Source organism: Hippopotamus amphibius, chromosome 16, assembly GCF_030028045.1.
Source record: "Hippopotamus amphibius kiboko isolate mHipAmp2 chromosome 16, mHipAmp2.hap2, whole genome shotgun sequence".
In the NCBI taxonomy this organism is placed as follows: domain Eukaryota; kingdom Metazoa; phylum Chordata; class Mammalia; order Artiodactyla; family Hippopotamidae; genus Hippopotamus; species Hippopotamus amphibius.
In genome coordinates, this window is record NC_080201.1 from 29818477 (window position 1) to 29843822 (window position 25346).

General features: G+C 43.3%; 1 protein-coding gene across 1 annotated transcript in view; it reads right to left on the reverse strand.

Annotated features, from left to right (window-relative positions):
• Positions 1–345: 345 nt before the first annotated feature.
• Positions 346–25346, reverse strand: part of AMFR (autocrine motility factor receptor) — a 43347-nt gene continuing 18346 nt past the window's right edge. The window contains exons 7-14 of the mRNA XM_057710760.1: positions 24230–24363; positions 23272–23382; positions 15444–15634; positions 13568–13671; positions 7325–7459; positions 5582–5665; positions 2836–3020; positions 346–2009 (exon numbers count right to left, since the gene is read on the reverse strand). Coding sequence (XP_057566743.1) covers positions 1862–2009; positions 2836–3020; positions 5582–5665; positions 7325–7459; positions 13568–13671; positions 15444–15634; positions 23272–23382; positions 24230–24363 — 1092 coding nt within the window. The 3' untranslated portion in view covers positions 346–1861. The remainder of the gene's footprint in view (positions 2010–2835; positions 3021–5581; positions 5666–7324; positions 7460–13567; positions 13672–15443; positions 15635–23271; positions 23383–24229; positions 24364–25346) is intronic.

Below are 25346 nucleotides of genomic sequence, written 5' to 3' on the forward strand. Positions count from 1 at the left end.
TGCCCAGATTCCTTTACTATCCAGGTGTAAAATCTAAGGGTAAATTTAGGACTTCTCTTTTGGGGTCATTTTAACGGCATGTCTCCACTTTGATCGCTGTCATGCTTCTGTATTCCAATGTCTCGGGACCCTCTAAAATTGACTTCAAAACATTTTCTCTTTTCACACATCTGAAACATAAGAACACATGGAATTGGTATCATCTTTAAATGTGCACAACATGCACACATATATAATTAAAGGATGAAAAAACCCTCCAACCAAAATGGAACACACAAAATCAAAACGCGATACCACCTCTGCACCTCTGAAAAAAACTGCCCTAGCTCCCAGCCACACACAACACACTAAGAGAGTTTGCTTTTTATTATCATTATTATTGTTTTACAATAAAAACAAATAGCTATGCTCTCAGCAAAACCAATTTAAAAAGAAAAAAAATCACAGAAATTTACTAACAGCATTTCAAGATAAGGCTTTTGAAAGATTTATTGAAATAAATTATCTCAGCCTAAACACTTACTCATCACTCTATTTTCAATTACTTCTCAACATTCTAAAAACTTTGTTATGTAAAATACATTTAACTTTGCCAATAATTTTAGATAATACTGGATTCTTCCCAAAAGGACTACCATAAAACTATGCTTTCAAACATTAAAAAAAAACTTAATCCAGTAGGACATAAAACTGAACTATGTAACCTATGATTGCATGTTTCAAATCCTTCAAGTTAAATGTGTCAAGGATTTGAAAAAGTTTAGACCTGGGTCTGCTCCAAGGCAGGTGGACTCAACATCTTACCTTTCTACATTTAATTAAACCAACAGGAACCCAGTTATGAAAATGAAGGACTCCAGGGAAGAAAGATACAAAAGGTATCTTTTATTTCTTCAATAAAGCCCTCCAAAATTTACTCTCCCACCTTGTAAGGTCCACATTTCCTCCAAGGACCAAACCCACAGCCTTTGGCATTGCCTCATTTACTTTACCAAGGAATTAAACCCACGAACCAAAGCTTGCTGCTGAACCCTTTTAGTGTTGACCTTCCCCATGTCTGGGGCAGGGAAAATGAAATGCAGAGGAGAGGACAGACACACAGGGTATACTCGTGAGATGCAGGAGCACCAGCGTTAACGGAAACAAAGCCAGCTTTGGATAGGGGGCTCAGAAAGTTAGTGCCGGATGTACTAGGACACAATGGGTCACCTCCTCATACTACATTCCTGGGCTTTCCCCTCCTCTGCTGCAAGTATCAAACCAAGCACGGTTTTTCCAAGATGCCCTGCCGGCCCAGGCATCCAGGAGCCTCTGTATCATTTTGGTCTGGCCCCTGAGACACTTTGAGTGCCCCCTCACTTGAACAGCAGTTTGACAACAGGAAGGACCAGTGGTGTGGAGTCGGGCTCAGGCTGCACATCTCCACACTTCTTTTTACGGATCCTGCCCCCGATGCCTCCCCCACCCCACCCCCACATACTTTCTGCCAAAACTGGAGCTAAAGACACCAGCATTTGTTATGACTACTGCATAAAACAGTCACGGAAGCTGCCCGCTTCAGGGTCTCTGGTTGCCCATGTCCTCTTGATCCTCCCCCACCCCTACGAAGTCCAGTCAGTGCAGAAGAGATCATGCCTAGAGTTAAAATGTGCAGTGTTTCTAAATGAAGAGAAATGTCACATAGAAAGTATTACAAAAAAGGATTACATCTGTCAGCTGTCCAAACACTATTAAGACCACATGCTTTATACAGCGGCAATGCAGTCAAGCCCACTTCTTCACACAGCGGGCAGTACTGGGCACAGGCCTCTTCAGCGGGCGCGCGGCTCGGGAGGAGGCAGCCGAGGAAGGCGGGGAAGCGCTAGGAGGTCTGCTGCTTCTGAAGTCTCCGCTCCGCGGCAGCGGCCAGCATCCTTCGACGCAGGGTCATGGGGTCAGAGGTTGTGCCTTCCGAGGGGAGGCAGCTCTCCGAAGCTGAGTCATCTTCAGAACTTCTGTTCAAGAAACGCCTACGAAAAGAAAAGGATCTGAGTGAGGGATCAGGGAAGCTCTGGAACGCTCAGAAACATCCGACGTGCTTGCTTAACTCCCCCATCTCCCCAGCACCGTCATGCAGCTGTCACTCAGCACCACCCCGTGAAAAAGACACCTATCCCTGAACAGAGGGGCAGAATTTCTCTGTATCAGGCAGCTGCTCAGCTCCTCCCTCTCCTCTGGCCACCCTCTCCCCACTTAACACACACAGCATGAAGCCCCCCCCTCCACCACCTCACAAGGCTTGCACTGGGCACTGAACCCACCCACAGGAACAGAACACTGGCCCTGTCCCCAAGAGTTTAAGTAATGAGCACCTGCACAGCCAGAGAACATTCTGGCTCCGGCTGCCCCCGCCAAGGGGCTGGGGGAGGAGGGGGTGGGAGTGGGGTCTGTGCTCCACGGCTGGCTGCACGCAGAGTGGCCAAGACACAGGACTTGGGAGCTGGACACCAGACCAGTGTTAGCTTCTCTAGGCCTCAGTTTCTTCAACTTTGTCTGTCTAATGGGTATAATTACCATGCTACCTCTTAGAGTTAAGAGAATTTAGAATAATTAACATAAGGGGTCTAGAAAACGTTGGCACAGAAGTGCTAACCATGTAAGTATGCCTGAGAGCGTCCACAAGAGACTCCAGCAGCACCAGCGGGAGATTACCAGTTGGGCCCAGTATTAGCAGATCCTCTGATTTTTCAACAGAGATTTGAAATCTGAAGTTTTGGCTGACAGGTGACAGTTTTCCAATGTTGGCATCCATGATGCGGGCCTTCAGGTCCAGTGGGGGCTGCAGAACCCACTCACCTCCGAGCCTGCTGCAGGAGGTCATCCTTGCGCTGCACCAACATGCGCTGTCTCTCGTCGGCAGACTTGGAGAAGCGGCTCCCCCTGGCCTCAAAGTCCTCCCCTTCACTGGGCTCCGCTTCCAGGTCACCAAAGTCCAGCACCTCCTCCAACCGAGGACTGAGGTCCAGCGGCACCCGCTCGGTCTGGACACACAGGAAGCAAGGGGCTGCCGTGAGCACAGGCTGCCCTGCCAGGCAGATTCCCTACCTGACCGGAGCCCCAAATAATGCTCTCCTGGACCCAAAAGGAGGCAGGCTGCCAGGCAGGGAACCACGAGCACATGTGAAACGGCAGGTGTGGTCTCCTGGAGGGCACGACCTGACTCACACAGCATGTTCAACAGCAGGGAATAAGTGAATGATTACCAGTATGAAAAACAGAAGACCTCGAAGAGCCTGTACTCTCGGAAGGGAACAACGTGAACCGCTAATTTGCATTCTGGGAACTTGGTGTTCAGTGCTACTTACTGCTCTAAAATTTAAACAAGTTTTATCATATACACTGCACAAATTTCATACCCTCATTTGACTCTGAACAGTTAAGCAGATAAAAAGGGTAAATTCTCTACGTATCTTTTTTAAAACCGATATAAGGTCATGTGGTCCCTCACGTAACAAGATACAGCAATGGGACTCTCTCTGTTCTGGCTGCAGCTGTGAAGGCCAAGACAAAGCCCAGGGGCCCCCAAAGGCTCAGGCAGGTGCCCGGCCATCTATGTCGCTCGTGCTCCCAGACCCAGGCTGGCCAGCGCCAGCCCAGTACCCACCTCCAGGCGACAGCAGAGTTGAGGAGGAAGAGGCTGAGAGGCCTATTTTTAAGAGTTCCTGGTGTGCACACTTTTCTGTCACCCATCCTCACCAGCTCTCCTTGCCCTCAGCCAAGCGACTGAGGGACTTCAAGAGAACCATGTGGCCTGACACATGTGCCCTAGAGTTTGGGGGACACGGAGACTGGTGGGAGAAACTGGCTTGTAGCAGATTTTAAAAACACTCTGACGGGAGCAAGTTCAACTTCCACTGACTGTACGGCACTGCTGTGTGCGTCCTGGAAAGGAGACGCGGGCTCTGCAGGAGGTAGCAGCCTGAAGCTGTTGAAATTGACTTTGCTCAAGAGGACCACTGGGAGGGGTGAAGGGAGCCCTGTGAAGGCAGGGGTGTTCATAAATAGCCAGCCCAAGTTCAAAGGAAGCATAGTCGGGGTTTCTGGTGCTAGACAGGACAGGGAGAGTCTACAGTAACAGCTGTAAGACACACACACACGAGTCACATGGCCCATCCTAACCTTCTCTCCTCCTGAGCCCAACCCTAGAGGAGGTCAGGAAGAAGAGCTGGTGAGTGGAGGTGGAGTTGGATGGAAGGGAATGCAAGGCCCACCCTCAGGTCCCTGCCGGCCTCCAAGCCTGATCCACACAGGCCTGAGCTTGGGCAGAGCAGAGACCCCGAATTAATGATGGACAGAGCTGATCTGATGACTAGGCTAAAAACTGAGGTGTTTATTAACTGACTGTTATCCAAGAACTTTTTATTTTCTGAGAACGGCCAAAAGTGTTATAGAGCAAGCTTCCTTGTCAAACAAGTACTTTCCTTCCACTACATTAAAAAAAATTCAGAAACCTTCATGTTCACTCTAAAAACAGAGCTGCGGAATCAAGACAGAAATGGAACACACTGTACCCACAAGGCCCCAAGCCAGCCTAGCATCCAAATCTAAGCCAAAAATGAGAACTGGAAATGCAATGAGCCCCTTCGTCAGAAGCCAGACACCATTTTACAAATGCTGCACAGCCCAATGACAGATTTGGATATGAAAATTTTAACTCAGCAACAGATCTGAAGAAGTCTTAGGAGTTTTTACTGTTTCCTATTTGCAGGGAAAGACATGTGAGGTGAAAGCAGCTGCTTCCAGGAGAGCCCTGACTGACACTGGCATAGAAGGCGGCACCATCCTCAGACCCCAGCCCCTCTGTGGGAAGCCCCACAGTCACACCAACAAGGAAACACAAAGATAGGGTTGTTTGGGGTTTTTTCATTCTCTTAAGAAAGTTTCTGGAAAGTATGGTAACTGATTAAGCAAATGGGAATTACAGAAAAGGGACGTGAACTGGAACCCCCAGGCTGTGGGGCTAAGAGCATGGGGTGGGGGTTGGGCTTACTTTTGCCCTGGAAACCAGACAGCGGAACTGTTCCTGGTTGGGGGCAGCTACCCCAGGTCACCCAGAGTGGATATCTAGGCAGTTCTGGTTCCCAAGAGAACCACACTTCCCTCCATGCCAGGGGTCTCATTTCTGTGAAATGCATGGAAGTCCGTGCAAATGCTGAGCTGGACAAGTGAGGCGTGGGGGAGAATAAGCTGATGATTTCAGCTCTGGAGAGTGGAGCCTTGTGCAGTCACCCCAAGTCCTGGGCCCAGCCTCACTCCACCCTTCTTAGCGCTACCACTCGAGTTCACGGCAGCAAGGCCAGCCCAGTACAGCATGACCCCTTTCTCCTCCAGGTCCTGAGGCCAATCCCCAGGGAGTGGGCTGCAGGCCATGCCCGGGCACAGCAAGGTTTGTCAACCTTAGACACTGAGACAGGACCTGCATACGGCCTCTTCTCTGCTGTTGCCCTCAGCCACACAAAGTCAGAGGCGGGACGAAGACCAGCGCCAGGTCCCCTGCTGTTCCCCAGTCCCATACGCACTCTCTCTAGTGCGCAGGCCTTACCTGAGCAGAAGTTTCTCCGTCCTCCTGCTCGCCGTTTGGCCTCTCCACAGGACTGTTCAATGCAGGCCGAATGCTGTCTGACCGCTGAAAAAGAAAGCAGCACAGACAGTACAGAGCTGTTTTGAACTCAAAGAACAAGAACAGGGGGATCCTGGAGTGTGGGAGAGCTACAGACCCAACTGTCTGAGTTCAACAAATCCTGCAGCATCGAAGACATGAGAATGCTCGTGAGGTTAAAGACAGGACAAAGGAGCCTGAGGCCTAAGTCTGAGAGTTATCAACGGGCTCCATGTTTAATTTCCCTTTCAGTAATATACAACTGCCCAACAGAAACAAAATGACAACAGCAGATAACAGTGACAAGACACTGTGGAAAAGCCCTGACACCATCAGCTTATCCACGTCCTTAACATCCTATGAACTAGGTACTGCTGTTCTCACTTTCAGCCAGGCTGAGATCCTGGTCCGCACTGCAGAGACCTGGGGGCCCTGACCATGTCCCTGCAGGTCTGCCCCCTCAGTGCTGGCTGCCCAGTTTTTGTGTTTCATTGCCGGAGGACTCACTCTGGCTGTGTGAGGGAACTCTGCCCCCCGCACCCCCAGAGGCAGCCCTCAGCCAACAAGTGATGGGAACTGGTGTATAAACACCCCGGCTCCTCTCCCCTCAGGAGGGACAATGCATCCTACACTGCATCCCAGAGGCATCCAGAGGGCTCAAGCTCTGGTCTCCCACAATGGGAACCCGCTGGATAACAAGACCTTTAACCACCTCACAGCCCCACCTGCTGCTTGTGTTTCCTGGAACACTTTCCAAATTAACTACTGGCATTTGAATCCCTGTCTCAGGATCTGCTCCTGGGGAAACCCAAAGCCACAGCCAGGTCAAACAGGTAAGGATCCCTGAGCCACCTCTAATACCTCAGCCCCTTTGACTCCCAAGTCAAGGCTCATTCAAAGACTAACTTTTTAAGAATTTACTAATAGATTCCCAAGTTTCCGCATCTAAGTTGAGTAATTTCTTGGTATGTGATTCCCTAATCACATATATTCCTTGGTCCTGTCAGAAAGCTTGTTTTTAAAATGTCAGTACTTCTTGTACCCATCAAAGAGATTATATGATGATGGGCCAGGAAATAGGATCTTTAAAAAAAAAAAAAGGTCAAACACATAAGCCTCACACAGATAGAAATTATACCCAGTGGAAAGCCACACCAATGTGCAAAGCCAGCCAGGGACAGAGGACGCTATCTCCTACAGCCGGGGTTAGCAAACTATAGCCTGGGGGCCAAGCACCCCAATGGCTTCTGTAAATAGAGCTTTCCTGGGGCACAGTCATGCACGCTCATTCACATGTCATCCATGGCTGCTTCGGTGCCACAGCACAGAACTGAGACATCACAACAGGTAGTGCATGGCTTGCAAGGCCTAAAATACTTCAGTCTGCCCTTTATAGAAAAAGACTGCCAGTCCTTGTCCAAAGGAACCAGTGCTATGACCTCTTGGACTGGCTGGTTTGGGGTGTACACCTGCACAAAAAACTGGCCAAATATTTTTGTCCTTGGTCTTAATCCAAGCCTTTTGGATGGGTCTACTCTCAGTCATAATTTGGAAAGTTAGGGAATTCACAGAAACCTTTCATCAAGTCATAAATGATATTCAGCTGTTAAGTAACTAAAACGTTAATCCAGAAGAGTAAATCTTTATGAGGACAGAATTCATTTGTCACGCCTGAACACTGTTTACCTGTGTGGGAAAAGGTACTTGAATCCGTCCTTCTAAAATGTTGTCTGTTGTTATTTCGACGGAGCGTGTCAGCTGGAGGTCCTGCAGCACTAGATGGTATGGAACCTGGGGAAACATTTCTTGAATCTGATGAGCCTATAGGAATACAAACAAAGAGGCCACAGAAACGTTCACTCGCAACAGTGATTCACTGAGGTCATGGGGTAAGGCAGGCTCTGGGCACTGAACTTGGTGACCTGCCTTGAAAATACAAGTAATAGGCCACCTCTATGCTGCAGATCACCATCAAACTGCAGTCTTTTTAATATTTTTCCAGAATGCCAAACAGAAAACTTGGGGACAGCATCAACTTCAGATAAAAAAAGCACAGACATCCAACTGGATCCCGAGACAGGCTGAACTAAAATATTCTAGTTTTAAAAAGTATTCATTTTAAAGCTCAGTAAAATCCAGGTATATAAACATGCTCTCCTTAAGGATATAATTCCTAAAAGGAACAAACTTCTGATACACACTACATGAGTGAAATTCAAATGCATTACGTGAAAGAAGCTCAACTCAAAAGGCTACGTACTGTATGATTCCATTTATGTGACATTCTAGAATAAGCACAATTATAGGGACAGAAAACTGGTAAGTGGTTGTTACAGGCTGGGGGTGGGAAAGAAAGTGATTACAAAGGGGCATAAGGGAATTGGGGGGAGGGGGAAAGGAACTGTTCTATATTTTGATTATGGTGGTGGTCACATGACTGAATGAGTTTGATAAAACTCACAGAGACCAGAGACGGATACTATAAAAACTGAATTTATTGTGTATGAATTTTACTTCAACTTGAAAAAAAAAAGATGATAAGAAATCTAATTGCTAACATTGCTCCGGAGCTGCAGTCTTCACACTGTACTCTAGAAACGTCTCAGAGGCCATCAGGGCTCTAGGGTGGGCATGTGTACAGAGGGGAGCAGGCCGCGATCTCGGCCCACCAGCATCAGTACTTTCATCCAAGCAACTCCAGACTTTTTTCTCATACATGTATATTTATTTTACAAATGCTTGTGTTCAAGGTTTTATTTGTGGAAAAGTCCCAATGATAAAAAGAAAAAACGAGGAGGAAAAATAGAATTGCTTTGGGGGCACAATAAAGTCTACTGCTGGGACAGTGGCTCCAAGAAACATGTTGTCATGCTGTAGAGAGAGGGGGAGATCTCCCAATGTCAGGCTGAGAGAAAAAAGACGGGGGTGAAACCTGTGCAAAGCTTTGCTTAGGGTCGTCAATGGGGCAGGGAGGGCAAGACAAGTGTGCAGGACAGAAGGACCCAGAGCTCCACAAGCCTGGGATTCCCTCATTGTTTCTATGAATGTGAGCGGATCATTTTTTAAAACCCAGGTCAAGTCAAAGCTAAGCGGGCAAGCATCCAAAACAACCCTGATAATCAGATAACATTCTTCTCTATTCTTAAAAAGGTCCCCTCTCTTTTCCCAAACAAAGTCCAAGATTCATTTCACTCGGCCAAAGCTTTTCTTCCAGAAAATCCAGCAAGTTATATATCAGCTCTTTATAAAAAATGTATTGTGACAATAAATTAGTTGTGCTAAAAATAGGCTATTCCAATCCACCGTGGAATGGGAGGAAGAACACCAGGGCCTGCCTGAGAATTTTAAACACACCAACTCCAAGAGGTAATTTGCATTCCTGGGAGGGTTACCTGCCCATGAATTCTAATTTTTTTTTTAAGAGGACAGGTGAGGTGATCCACCCGAAGAGCTTCAACAGCTGTCCGACCCTACATTACCCAGGCAGAGCCTGACCCAAGCCAGTCAGTGGCCACACGGGGCTGCCGCACTCCCAGTCCCTCTGCCCTCACGACGTCACTCACTCTCTGCTGATGACCTGGCTGAGTGCTTCACCAAGAAAGCTGGAGCCAGCAAAAAGCCAGGTCTTTTTTTTAATGGTCAAAATCATATAAGAAAATTGCCCGTCTTAACCATTTTTAACTGTATAGCAGTGTTAACTATACACACACTGCTGTGCAACAGATCTCCAGAACACATTCATGTTGTAAAACCAAAACTATACCCACTGAACAGCAACCTCTCACTCCCCGTCCCCCAGCCCCCAGCAACCACCATTCTACTTTCTGTTTCTATGAGTCTGAGTAATTTAGATACTTCATGTAAGTGCAATCACGCAGCATTTGTCTTTTTGTGACTAGCTTATTTCACTTAGCATAGTATCCTCAAAGTTCTTCTTTTTCAGGCTGAATAATATTCCATTGTGTGGACAGACCATTTTCTTAACCCATTCATCTCTGATGGACATTTAGGTTGCTTCCATCTAAACGGTTATTATGAGCCATGTCTTCTTTTTGAACCGTATCTCAAAACAACATGCCTGTAGCTATGTCCATCCCTCCTCCCAACAAAGGTGAATGCCTCTCTCGGGCTCCGGCTCCCAACCCCACCTTCCATCTCAAGGTCTTTGCCTTCAGTTAACTTTTCTGTTTGTTCTGTACTATCAATCTCTCCTCCTCTAGTGATCATTCGTATCTGCATACCAAGCATGCTTTAGAATCTTTTTTAAAAGACTCTCGGGTACTCAAAAGAACTGAAAGCAGGGTCTCCAAGAGATATTTGTACACCCATGTTCATAGTTCCATTACTCACGACAGCTAAAACATGGAAGCAACCCAAGTGTCCACCAATAGGTGAATGGATAAGCAAAATGTGGTCTATTCATACAATGGGATATTATTTAGCCTGAAGAAGGAAATTCTGACACATGCTACAACACAGCTGAACCTTGAGGACATTAAGCTTAGTAAAATAAGCCAGTCACAAAAAGATAAATACTGAGTGATTCTGCTTATATGAGGTACGTGAAGTAGTCAAAGAGAAAGAGGAGAATGGTGGTTGCCAGGGGCTAGGGAGGAAGGAATGGGGAGTTATTGTTTATTGGGTATAGAGCTTCAGTTTTGCAAGATGAAAACAGTTCTGGAGATGGACTGTGGTGATAGTTGCACAAGAATACGAATATATTTTTTTAATTAATTTATTTATTGGCTTCATTGGGTCTTTGTTGCTGCACACAGGCTTTCTCTAGTTGTGGTGAGCAGGGACTACTCTTTGTTGTCTCTTTGTTGTGGTGCGTGGGCTTCTCATTGCAGTGGCTTCTCTTGCTGCAGAGCACGGGCTCTAGGCACGGGCTTCAGTAGTTGTGGGATGCGGGCTCAGTAGTTGTGGCATGTGGGCTTAGTTGCTTCACAGCACGTGGGATCTTCCCAGCCCAGGGATGGAACCCATGTCCCCTGCATCGCCAGACAGATTCTTAACGACTGTGCCATCAGGGAAGCCCATGAATATACTTAATAACACTGAACTGTACACTTAAAAATGGTTAAGATGGGACTTCCCTGGTGGTGCAGTGGTTAAGACTCTGCCTGCCAAAGCAGGGGACACAGGTTCAATCCCTGGGCCAGGAAGATCCCACGTGCTGTGAAGCAACTAAGCCCATGTGCCACAAATACTGAGCCTGTGCTCTAGAACCCACAAGCCATAACTATTGAGCCCATGTGGCACAACTACTAAAGCCCACACACCTAGAGCCCGTGCTCTGCAGCAAGAGAAGCCACCGCAATAAGAAGCTCCTGAACCACAATGAAGAGTAGCTCCCGCTCACCACAACTAGAGGAAGCCCGTGCGCAGCTATGAAGACCCAACGCAGCCAATAAATAAATTTTAAAAAACGGTTAAGATCATAAATTTTATGGTATGTGTATCTTATCACAATAAAAAAGATGAAAAAAAGAAGATTCATGAAGAAAAGAAAAAACACATATTTAGCATTTGCTTATATGTGTATGTAAACATTCTGGAAAAACACAACACAGAAGAAACTAACTGAAGTTGTTACTGCAAGAGAGGAGGGTATCTGGGTGGATGGAGGAAAGGACAGGAGTGTGACTTCCCTGGATACTCTCAACAGGTTTTGAAATTTGTGGATAAATGGACTGCTCAAAAATCTTTCAAAAAAAGACTAACAAAAACTCCTCTGACAGCACACCCTTTATCAAGCTACCACCTTACTTCTCCACTCCCTCTTACAACACACTGCCAGCTACTCGGTGTCTTCAGCTCCCACTCATTTTCCAATCCACAATCTAGTATTCAACCCCTTAAGCCATGGAAACTGCTTGTTCCTCTCCAGCTGATCAACCACCTCCACTCTGCCAAACCCAACATGCACTTCTCTGACCTCATCTTCTAAGAATTCCCACATGCTTGACTTGCCACTTCTCCTGCTTTCCTTCCTTCTCAATCTCCGCCATGGCTCCTCCCATTCTGCCAGACCTCAGCCCTGAGCCCTATTCTCTTCGTGAGCTACCTGCTTTCCCTCGAAGAGATTCAGTCCCCTACAGACTTAAAGCTCCCAAATGCCTCTCTCCAGCTGAATCTCTTTAAGGAGTTCCAGAACTGTCTTTTGACATCTCCACTTGGAGGTCTCATAGACACCCCAACTTGCCCAACCAAACAGAAGGCCAAGTCCCTGTCCTCCACCTGGTTCCTCCTCCCGTCCTGCCATCTCATAACATGGTACCACTGCTCAGTTGCTTAACTGAAAACCAACACTCCCCTCACCTCACTACCCTACATTCAAATCAAAGCACTGTCAAGTCCTATCAGCTCATCTTCAAAAAGCATCTTAAATCTGCCACTTCTTTTCATCTTCATTACCAATGCCCTGGTCCAAGCCACCATCTCTTTTTGCCTGAACTGTTGCAATAACCTCCTAACTGGTCTCACTGGATCCATTTTTGCTCCTTTAAAATGCATTCTCTCAGAAGTCAATTATTCTCTATTAATTGTCCTGTCAGTTCCCTGGGAGAGGAAAAAAAGCCCTGAATGGCCTTCTGATACTTTCATTACAGTATCTAAACTGGACCGTAGCCTACAAATCCCTGCATGATGGCTCTGCAACCTCAATTTATGTCACAATCTTGGTTCCGACTCGCAGGCTCCAACCACAATCACCTGTTTCCACAACGTTCTTACCTCATGGCTTTTGCACCTACTGTTTCCACTGCCTCTTTCCCCCGATCTGCCTCCTTCTCACCCTTCAAGTCAGCTTAAATATCGCCTCTTAAGACTTCTCTGAAGCTCTCCTCCAGAACAGCCTTTACCCACCACGTCACCGCCCTACTGCCTGCAGAGCCCTCCCTGGCAGTGATCTTCTCTGTCTGTCTTTATAATCAGTCTCCTCCCCTCACCCCACGCAGAATTCACAGTTCTTTAGATTAGGGCTCCCGTCCGCCTTGTTGACACTACAGGCGTCATGCAATTTGTTGACAGTGCTCAGTACACATTTGTTGAATACATACACCAAGATAAATTAATGGGCGAACAAATGAACCAATGACTTTCTGAAGTACCACCAGGCTTACCCAGGTCAACCAGAGGCCCTATCTAGGCGGGACTATTGCAGGTTGCATTTTTAAGACTCCTGTATTTATTCTCACAATGAACACGACATTTCAACAATGGTGAACCATGTCTCTCCAACACTGTAGGATAAAAATACACACCATTTGCCAAATCTTTAGAAAAATACAAAAAATCTTGAAGTACGTGGACAATATCCTTGAGCCAACAGCATGCCTCAATATCTCAAGGGATGTGTGTGTGTACTTATATTTATATATGTACATCCACAGGCATTATGTATGTATATGTGTATGTGTATGTGTGTGTGTGTGTGTGTGTGTGTGTGTGAGTGAATGTATACTCATTTATTTATTTTGGGAAGGAAGAAGATAGTGCCAAAATAACACACTTAGTAGGCCTCCTGCAATTTTTAATAAAAGTCACATCATTCACTCCAGCCAATAACTACCCAAATATTTTCGGTGAAAATCAAGAGGAGTCCCAGCACTGGCCTAGATCACAAGAATGAACTTAGTAGTGCTCAGAAAAGGTTAGGTTATCTGCCACACAAGTAAAATGAAAGCTGGTTTCCGAACCAGTTTCAAATTTTAAAGCACAGGAATTGAAGTGGTCCTCGTGAATAAGATGCCCCTGAAAATCCTGCCGTTCTTTCCCGTTTTTTTGCTTGTTTGTTTGTTTTTTCAATGCTGCTGTTCTGCCAGAGCAGAGTGAGACCACCTGAGTCATGCACGCTGCACACGTTCACCAGCCCTCCCTTCCCTCCCGATTGTCAGTCACCTTCTCAAAGCAGTGAGCAATCCTTACCATTGCATTAAGCTGGGAGTTGCTTGCCTGCGTAATGCCTAGAATGTTGGTGGTGTGCATCACTTCCACTGAAAAACTTGGCAGCCAACTCGCGATCCGGGACCCTAAAACAAATAAGAACCCAGCGCACATTTTAGAGATCTCCTTCCATGTCACTTACTCTGCAGTTGGCCACTCCATGGCAAAAGCTGGTACTCACTGAGGGCTTACTTTGCACCTGGCCTTTTGACCCATGTGGATTAGCTCATTCAATCCCCACTAAAACCCCACATGGGTTTATTATTATTATTATTATTATTTCCATTTTACTCTTCCCGGAGATTTGACTCTAGTGCTCTTGCTGGTTCCCCAAGGCACTCAGAAGCTAGCTAAGATCACAGCATTTAATTATGGTGGCCAGGACTTGAAGCCAGACAGTCAGGTTCCAGAGCTCTTCACTGCTGGGCTTTCCTGCTTCCCAGTGGCCCTGGATCCACACAAACTCAATCCCTGATGCAGCCTACACCGTAAGGAAGGTTTTCAGCTAATGCTACAGGAGATGAGGCTTTGCTCCTCCTCCACACCACACACAAATACTACTCATTTGGAGACATCATTTTCATGAAGTATTTTCTACTTAATAATCTGTTTAATTAAAGACTTTCATTTTCTGATTCAAAATTCTTTTCAAAGAGTTATACAACACAGGTTTGTGGACTAATGGTACCAAGAAGTCTGCTGCTTCTGCCACTTCCCTACGGAAAGGGAATCCTAAGATATACCACAACCAGGTGTCAGCGGTAAAACAACTCCATATCAAGCCACACATTTAAGGAGGGTTTCCCTTTCCTTTACAAAGAAGCACTGAGGTCTGGAATGTAAAACAAGTTCAATGGCGGTCTCAAAGGTCTTGCCTGGACAGGCTGTACCCAATAAAAAGTTGGATACTTATTTCATGTACTTCTTAGGGAGAAATAAAGTTGCCTTTATCTATTTTGACTAAGGTTTTAGTAATAATTCATAAAATAATAGCTTACATAGCCAGGACCCATGTCCAAGATCTGCTAATCCATTTCAGAAGTCTTACGTGGTAGAGGCTGTAATCAGTGGCCACAAAGAAGCCCCTCTACACCTGCCCAGCATCCCTGCCCAGCCAAGCAGCCATCATCCCCTCCTCTCAGTGACTCCACTCTACTCCTCTACTCCTTCCTATCAAGGATTTCAACATGTCACCACTCCCACTGTGCTCTACCCTCAGAAACTCAAATCAGAGACCTGAAGAGCACTCCTAAACAAACTGTCCAGGGATACCTACTTTAGAGTAGGAAATACGAACTCACAGAATTTAGTGGTATTGGAATTGATGAAAACCAACAACAGCCTGATGTAATGTGAATTAAAGGATGATCAACCAGCTCCTGATATGGTGCCCATGACCTTACAATTTTAAGTGTGGTTTTATTACAACTCCTTTCAATATTCTGGAAGGTGGAATATTCATATTTTATAGACAAAGAAACAGGGTTCTAGTTCTGATTCTCCTTCTGGTACTCACTGGCAAGGCTCCTCAATGACCCTTCATTATATACACCAATGCAATAAATTATTAGCAACAGTTAACCGTTAAGCTGATTAAGCATGCTTCCTGCAGGCATGGTTAATTCAATTTTAACTACTTTCACCTCCCTGAACCCCCAGCCCCTCAATTCACACAGAATCTAGCAAAATACCTGGCACAGAATAACCCCTCAGTGCTACCTATACTTACTGAACATTTTCAATTAAAACTGAAATATAATATTAAATTCACCCATACAGGGCAAGTTACAATTAAAACAGCATCCCCTAAGGGGAGAACACACATTGCAGATAGTTTTAGAGGTTGAAACCAACTAACCATCAAAGTGGAAGAAGTGATTGTGTTGGTTTAAGCGAGGTCTGCCTTCAGCTGCTGCTACAGGAACCATATTCTCATCCAAGTTCTCTCCTTGCTGGTCTTCCCTGACACGATTATTGTCGGCAATATTAAGAGACATTCTGCATGTTGGGCAGGAGGTGTCTTGTTCTAGCCAGGAACGAAGACAGGAGCTATCGAAAAGTCCAAAATAAGACATCCTTAGCATATTTTGTGAGAATTCACCAGAAGTACTCTGAATGTATCAATGAGCTGCAATTTTACTTTCTATTTACCATTAGCAAGATTTAAACGCTGAGAAACTTGCTGACATTACCTCTTTGCCCTGTTTCACTCTAACATACTTCTGGTGCATCCTGCTCTGAACATTAATTTGTTAACATACGTGATCATCTACCAAGCTCCTGGTCATGACCCTTCTTCAATAAGACTGTATCACCTGGCTCACCAGCTTCCTCTCCAGTTCTATCTAACTTAAAATCCATGTGGCAGAAACCATCCAACACCCTTGCCTCTCATGTCTTTGAATCCTCTATTTCAATGATCTGTTCTCTCACTCTACTTTAGCTTCCTATTAACCTTGGCCTTCTCTTCAAAATCATGACTTCAAAGATCTCACTCTCCAACTAAAGCTCCTCTCCTTCCAGCTCGCCTCTTATTTGCTAAGACCTCCTATCCAGTTTTTCATCCAGTACCACATCCCCCCAGAGCCTTACTTCTGTCTTCACCCAGCTTACCCACAACCTTATATCCATAATCTCAACTTCTTCAACCCTCTTATATTTGTATTCTGCTTTCCCAACCAAGCTGAAAGCTTCTCATGCCCTTTTTTAGGAGATGATAATGCCCTATTTAAGGCAGTCTCTCAATAACTACTTGTGCTGCCCATTAAAGGAAGTATACTAAAAAAAAGAAGAGAGAGAGAGAGAGAGAAAAGGTTGAAGTGATCTCCAAGGTCTCTTCCCAATTTATAATAATACTTATCTTTCTTCTAAGATTTCAAGGGGCCTTCCATTCCACAATAATACATTACCTTTCTTCTAAAAGCTCAATGAGGCACTGAATAAAAGTGCTCCCTTCCTCTGTGCCTTTTTCTTTTTTAATATCTGGGAACATGTGCACATATAAGGTTACACAGGAGAGCCTCACCAAAACGTGATGATCCTCAGAGTCTCTAGAAACCTAATGGTACTTAACTTTCCCAGAGGCCAAGATGAAACTACTTCCTATGTTCTTTCCGCCAGAAGAGTATATGACAGTAATGTTCCAAAATAATGAAAGAGTGCATTTAATGCTTTCACATTTTGAAATAATAAAGTAGCTATAATTCCTGTTTGTGATCATGTAACTATTAGCCAAATAAATGATTATACTTTTAAAAGTTCATTTCCCCTTAATGAACACCCTTAAACCACACCTCTAGTAAAATCAGCCTTGTGTGGGACTACCAAAGTGTGTAAAATTCTTGCCTTCCAAAAATGCTACCTGTGACACACTTTTCATAAGCAAATCCAATTTTACTTCATATTCTGCAAAAATTTCCCACATTATATACAGTAGCCTAAAAACTCCAAGGTGAGTACAACTAGTCAGATATAGTTGCCTTGAAAAAAAACAATGCCAAACTTCCACAGCTAAAGAAGTCAAGCTTCAGAGAAAACAGATATATTTCTATATAACTATAATATTCTATTGAAGGATTCTTTCTACTCCTTCTAAGCATGACACTTCAGTGTAACTATTTACTGGACTCTCAAATCTTGCAAAGACATCTTGTACAGCAACAAATTATCTAGCTATAGTCTACCAAAATCTAGACATTTAGCTTTATGACAAATGAATCTGCCATATATTATCATCATACAATCCTGCCCCGATCTATTAACCAAAGCTATAAAGCAAACCAAGAAGAGATCCTAACAATGATTTGCTCATGCAACCCTAGGCAGACAGGTGTTTTAAAAATTAAATCCTAACTTTTTTTTTTAATTTTTATTTATTTATTTATTTATTTATTTATTTATTGGCTGTGTTGGGTCTTGGTTGCTGCACGTGGGCTTTCTCTAGTTGCAGTGAGTGGGGGCTACTCTTTGTTGTGGTGTGCGGGCTCCTCATTGCCGTGGCTTCTCTTGTTGCGGAGCACAGGCTCTAGGCACGTGGGCTTCAGTAGTTGCAGCACATGGGCTCAATAGTTGTGGCTCACTGGCTTAGTTGCTCCACGGCACGTGGGATCTTCCTGGAGCAGGAATCGAACCTGTGTCCCTGCACTGGCAGGCGGATTCTTAACCACTGCGCCACCAGGGAAGCCCCTAAATCCTAATTCTTAAACAACCACTAGTCAAGAGGGAATCACTTGGGCAATTAGAAAATACTTTGGGACAAAAGAAAACAAAAGCATAACATAGCAAAACTTATGAGATGCAGCAAAAGCAATGCTCAGTGGCAAACTTATAGCTAAAATTGCCAGAAAATAAAAAAGATTTCAAAACAACAACCTGATTTTATAACTTATGGAACTAGCAAAAGAGCAAATGAAACCCTGAGCCAACAGAAGGAAGAAAATAATAAAGATCTGAGCAGCGATAAATGAAATAGAGCATAGGAAAACAATAAAGCAAATCAATGAAACCAAGAGTTGGTCCTTTGAAAAAAATCAACAAAACTGACAAATTTTAGACTAAGAGAGAAGATACAAATAACTAAAATCAGAAATGAAACTGTGATTATTACTACCAACTTAAGAGAAACTTAAAGGATTAAAACAGAATACTAAAAATAATTGTACTCCAACCAATTAGATAATATAGATAAAATGGACAAATTTCTAAGCAACACAGAAATTACCAAAATGGACTCAAGAAGACAATCTCAACTGATCTATAAGAAGAGATTGAACCAGTCAAAAAAATCTCCCCAAAAGGAAAAGCCCAGGACCAGATGGCTTGACTTGTGAATTTTAAAGAAGAGTTAACATCAATTCTACTTAAACTCATTTTCCAATACTATTCAACACTGTAGTGGGAGTGGTAGAGAGAGCAATTAGGCAAAAAAACAAACAAACAAAACAACAACAAAACACATATCCAAAGTGTAAAGGAAGAAGTAAAACTATCTTTATTTGCAAATGACATACACATAGAAACCCTAAACAATACATACACACATACACTCAAAACTACTATAAAACTAATAAACAAATTCAGGAAAGCAGCAAAGTAAAAGAGCAACATGTAAAAATCAGTTGTTTCTATACACCAGCAATGAACAATCCAAAATAGAAATTAAGAAAACAATTCCATGTATAATAATATCCAAAAGAATAAAATAACTAGGAATAAATGTAACAAGGAGATGAAAGACTTGACACTAAAAACTATAAAAGATTGCTGAAAGAAATTAAAGACCTACATAAAACAAAAGACATGGAATGTTCACGGATTGGAAAACAATATTGTTAAGACAGCAATCCTCCCCCAAAGTAATCTAGAGAGTCAATGTGATCCCTATTCAATTTCAATGGCCTTTTTTGCAGAAATGGAAAAGTGGCTCCTCAAATTCATACAGAATTGCAAAGAGCCCCAAATAAGCAAAAAAATATCAAAAAAAGAAAAAGTCAGGAAATGCACCATTTCCCAATTTTAACTTACTACAAAGCTATAGTAATCAAAACAGCATAGTACTGGAATAAAGACAGACATACAGACCAACGGAATAGAATTGAGAGTCCAGAAATAAACTCAACGTCTATGGCCAAATGACTTTGCCAAGGGTGCCAAGACCATTTAGTGGGGAAAAAATCGATTGTTCAATAGATGGTGCTGGGACAACTGGACAGCCACAAGCAAAATAATGAAGTTGAACCCTTACCTTCACTTCATGTACAAAAATTAACTCAAAATGGATCAATGACCTAAATGTAAGAGCTAAAATCCATAAAACTAATAGAAAAAAATCTATCATGACCTCAGATCTGGCAATGGATTCTTAGATCTGACACTGAAAGTATAAGCTACCAAAGAATGAATAGGTAAACCGGATTTCATTAAAAATTTTAAATGTGTATATCAGAGGACATTTCCAAGAAAGCGAAAACACAAGCTACAGAATGGGAGAAAACATTTGCAAATCATACATCTGATAAGGGTTTAGTATCCAGAATACATAAAGAACTCTTAAAGCTCATCAACAGAAAGACAACCCAATTAAAATAGGATAATTTGGTTTCAATAGAAATTCTCCAAAGATGATACACAAATGGCCAACAAGCATGTGAAAAGATGATCAGCACCATTGGTCATTAAAGAAATGCAAATCAAAACCACAATGAGAAACCACTGTACACCTTAGGATGGCTATTATCTAATGTGAAATGTAAAATGGTATGGTCATTATGGAAAACCACGTGATGGTTCCTCAAAAAATTAAACACAGAATTACCACGTGGGGACTTCCCTGGTGGTGCAGTGGTTAAGAATCCACCTGCTAATGCATGCGACATGGGTTCAGTCCCCGGTCTGGGAAGACCCCACATGCCACAGAGCAACTAAGCCTATCCGCCAAAATTACTGAAGCCCGTGCACTTAGAGCCCATGCTCCAAAACAAGAGAAGCCACCACACTAAGAAGCCTGTGCCCCGCAATGAAGAGTAGCCCCCACTAGCCACTTGTGGAGAAAGCCACAACTAAGAGAAAGCCCGCACACAGCAACAAAGACCCAACACAGCCAAAGAGATAAATAAATAAAATAAAACTTAAAAAAAAAAAATTACTACATGATCCAGGAATTCCACCTCTGGGTATGTACTGAAGAGAACTGAAAGTAGGGTCTTGAAAAGAAATTTGTACACTCATGTTCTCAGCAGTATTATTCACAAAAAGTAGAAACCACCCAAATGTCCACCGACAGATGAATGGATAAACAAAATGTGGTATATACACACAATGGAATACTTTTCAGCTTTAGAAAGGAAGGAAAATCTGACACATGCTACAACATGGATGAACCTTGAAGACATTATGCTAAGTGAAATAAGCTAGACATGAAAGGACAAATATTGTATGATGTGCTGCTGTGTGAGAGCAGTCAAATTCACAGAGACAGAAAATCGCATAGCAGCTGCCAAGGGCTGGGGAGAAGGGAAGATTGGGGAGTTAGTGTTTAATGGGTGCAGTTTCAGTTTGAGAAGATGAAAAAGTTCTAGAAATGGATGGTGGTGAAGGGTGCACAACAATGTTTATGTACTTAATGCCACTGAACTGGTACACTTAAAAATGGTTAAATGCTAAATTTTATGTTATGTATACATTTTTTTAACCACAATAAAAACATTACATTTGAGAATTATCTTTTAAAAAATCCACCATAATGAGATACTAGAATAGCTAGACTGCCACCAACTAGAATAGCTATAATTAGAAAAACAGAAAATAAGTATTGTTGAGGAGGTGAAGAAATTGGAACCCTCATGTTTTGTTGATGGGATGTAAACTAGTGCAGCTGCTGTGGAAAAGTTTGGTGGTTCTTCAAGAAGTTAAACATAGAATCACCCTATGACTCAGCAATTCCATGCCTAAGTATATACCTAGAAGAATTCAAAACAGGTACTCAAACAGATACCCACTCACAAATGTTTACAGAAGCATTATCTGCAATAGCTAAAAAGCGGAAATAACCCAAATGGCCATCAATGGAAAAATGGATAAACAAATTGTTTGCTATAAAAAAAAATTTTTAACTCAGCCATAGAAAGGAATAAAGTATGGATAGAAGCTACAACTCGGATGGCTTTGAAAACTTTCTGCTTAGTAAAAGAAGCCAGTCACAAAAAGTGACATATTGCATGATTCCTTTCACACGAACTGTCCAGAATATGCAAATCCACAGAGACAGAAAGCAGATTAGTGGCTGCCAGGTAATATGTGGAGGGAGGAATGGGGAGTCATTTACTTTAATGAGTGTGAGGTGTTATTCTGGAGTGACGAAAAAGTTTTAAAACTAGAGAAGACTGGTGGCTGCACCACACTGTGAGTGCACTAAATGCCACTGAATTGTTAACTGTATGTTAGTGAATTTTGCATCAAAAAAATTAAATCCTAAAATTAATCTAATCATATGCTTGAAAACACTTCTTCCAAGGTGAAATACACTCTTTTGAGTTATTCTTCCAAACTCTCTCTGAGCTCCTTAGGAACTACCTGAAGTTTTTTTTTGAGAAATGTGTGTGAATTCTTTGCTCTTCCAACCTCATCAATCAGCACCACTATCCATCCAGTCACACAGCCGCAAAACTGGGAGACTATCCCTCACTTTCCCACAGTCAGTCTAGCACCACACACTTCCTAATCCTTCCCACACCTGTCCACCCTTCTCTAGCTCCACTTCCACCACACTAGCCCACAGTCCTCTCAGCGCACATCCGAACCACTGCAGCCCCTACTAACTAGTCCCCCTGATCTTTTCAAACTGCATATCTGATCCCAAACCCCTACTTTAAAGCCTTCAATGGCCTTCAAGCCCCTGCAGGGTCACTCATGCTGGCTTTTCCTGCCTCAGCAAACACCACCCGGCCTCTGACATTCTGAGCTCCAGCCACACGGGTTCTCTTTCATTCCTTGGATACACCACACTGCCTCCTGCTACAGAAATGTTCCCTCTGTCTCAAATGCGCTTCCACCTGACCCCTTCTTTCGCTAACGTAACTCCTACTCATCATCAAGAGTCGCTTTCTCCAGGTGGGAGTCAGATTCCTGTTACAAGCTCTCAAGGACCAAGTTCCTTTTCTTTAGAGTATTTATCTCAATTTATCCTTACACGCTCATAAATGTGCCTGGTTAATTCACATCGGTCTCCTCCATTAGGTTGAAAGCTTCGTGAAGGCAAAGACCACATCTGTCATTTTAATTTTATTCCCCAGAACCCAACACAGCACCCAGCACATTAAAAAACATAAATTCTTTAAAAAAATCAATAAATCAAAGCCCTTCTACTATTAGAAAGGAGAAGAAAAACTATTTGGGAATAGAAAATAACGAAAGGGAGATTAAAGATGTAAAGATTATGACTTTCTCAATATGCAAAATTGACCACAGGTACAAAAGGCAAAAAGATACCTCAAGGTCCACCAACACAAAAAACATCCAGTCTATAAACAGAATCATTTAGGTTAAACAGACAAAGTCCCCGTGAGATCTCTAAAAATGAATACTGTAAGGCAGTGAGGACTGCAACACAGAGAGACAACAGGACTCCACTGGGAATGGAACAGCCTGTACCACACACAGATCTAGACCAGTCGTGAAGGTTTTCAGAAGATCTCATTTTCTAATTCCTGACAACACAGTCACAGTTCTGGACTGCTCAGCATTTCTGGTCTGATTCTCACCTCAGCACACTTCCCTGGTGTGTGTTTTTATGTTGCTTTAGGGCATGTGCAAAATGCAAAAAATATATAGTCTCACCAGGGTGAGAAGAGAGAATAAGCTGTTGGAAAGCGAGGACTCCACCACCCCTTTCTAAGTCTTATAGGCACAATTGATATACCTTAGAGCTTAAATGGAGAATGAATATGCTAACACACCCAGAAATTAAGATGGCAAACTGTGAGTGAGGAACAGTCCTGCCATGCAGGGAAGAGGCTGAGGAATAAGGAAGGCACCCCAGGCTCCCCCTCCTGCTCGGCACCAGCACCACGGCCAGTCTGAGGGAATGTCCCCACTCCTTAGCTAAAGCTGGTCTTAAGCCTGGGCACAAAAAGCACCCACGCGCCCTGGACAGAACACCAGTCCCACGTGGCCCTTTGCGGAGCTCCTACTTGTGGAACAGATGTCCACAGGGCAGTTTCCTCGCAGCCTGCATGGAGTCCCAGCAGATGGCACAGTCATCGTTATTGACAGCCAGCTCCTCTGGAGTTGCAACCGCAAACCTGTAAAAAACAGAGAGTGCACGTGGCAGAGGTCTCCGTCAATTCCACTCACAAATACTGAGGACCATTTACTTCACAGACTTCACCTTTCTAACAGCACAGCTACAGAGGAATTGTGTTCAGTAGAAGACTGCCACCCACCAAAAACATTATACCTGTGTTCTCTTCACAGCCCATCAAAGAGCAAGAAACCTACACAAAGAAACTGACTTTGTATGAACAATGGCTCCTGTCAGTGATGACCTAAGCAGACATTTCCAGGTAAATCGGAGGAGTTAAGACCCCTCAGAGAGCCAAGCTATTTCCTTGGACACAAAAAGGCTACCCATTCCTCTCACACCTTCAGGCTTGGTTTAGCCTCAGGATGGCAAGGGAGAGCCTCCTGCAGTGAGGTTAAGAGTGTGAGAGAGAGTATGTGTGTGTGGGCATGCATGTGTATGGAATAAAAAGGGCAGAAGCCCAAGGAAACTTCCACTTAATAATAATGATAATAAAAATAATGACGTAATAAAAGAACCTAATCTTTACTGGGCACGTAGTACGTGCCCAGTACTGCTCTAAGTATGTTACGTTCATTATTCCATTGAAGCCTCCCAACAGTTCCAGGAAGAAGGTTCTGCTATCATCCCTGTACTTAAGCAATGGAGGCACAGGGAGATAAGTAAATTGCCCAAAATCACACAGCAACTAAGCAGGGCTTCACACCCCGGCAGTCTGACTCTGGAGCCTATAGTCTTCACCATTCCATTAACAGTTTACAAAAGCAGGTTCTCACATAATCTGGGATCTGTTAGTATTAAAGATCTAAAATGAGTCAACGTGGGCAACGTCAAATTGTGTTCCTTACCTGGCTTCCATGTTTCCAACCACTCGCAAATAGTTCTTGTGCCGGCGGATTCGACGCTGTACCTCATGAAACAGGTAACGCAGTTGCATAAAGATGACCAAGCTGGCCATGGATAACCAGATGTTGCCAAATAACTTAACAAGAGGGAAAGAGAATAAAATATACAATGACAACGAATGTGAACTTGCTAGTGCTGAGGGTGGGGTATGCAACAGAAGCTCCGAATTGTGGGTGAAGGAGAATTGGAGCAATCATTCAGAAAGCAAATGCACATATTTCTCTCACTACCCTAAACAGTGTACATGCTCTCTGGCCTAGTCATTTCATCACCAGCAATCTTTCCTGAGGAACTAATCAGAAATTTTAAAGCTTTATGCAAAATGATGTCTACCCATGCAATTATCAAAAAGAAAATCAGGAAATGGACAAAATGCCCAGTAGGGGAATAGTTATACTATAAACTCATATAAAGTAATATTATATACTCATTATATTTAATTATAAAATATCATTACATCCTATTACATTGTATATATAACATTTTGAAGATTAATTACATGGGAAAACATTTAGGCGAAAAAAGGATAAAAGTACTTTAAAAAACTAATATGTGACAAAAAATATACATAGAGATGTGAAGTAGCAAACAATTGAATACAATCTAAATAGTCTATTATAGGAGTAGACTGTTCAGTGGCTGAGGGTGGAGGAATAGGAGGAAGGCGGTCAAAAGGTACACACTTCCAGTTATAAGATAAATACGTACGGGGGGAAGTAACGTACAACATGATTGTGACAGTGTTAACAGTGCTACACGGTATATTTCTATTAAATCACTGTACCTCTGTGTCATGGAATTTTTATCTTAAAGGTATTAAAATGATTTAGAAGAACTGTTGCTAGCACAGGAAGATGTACATAATATACTAGCTACAAAAGCCTAAACTATATACCCAATACACGATCTCAACTGATAAATGAATGGATTTGAATATATAAAGAAGCAGTAAACACAACAAAATGTCAACAGTTATCTCTAGACATTTGTTTGGGAGGGGGTCTTTTTTTTTTTTAAAGTATGCCTTCAAGGTTACTTTTAAAAAGTAGACATAGAAAT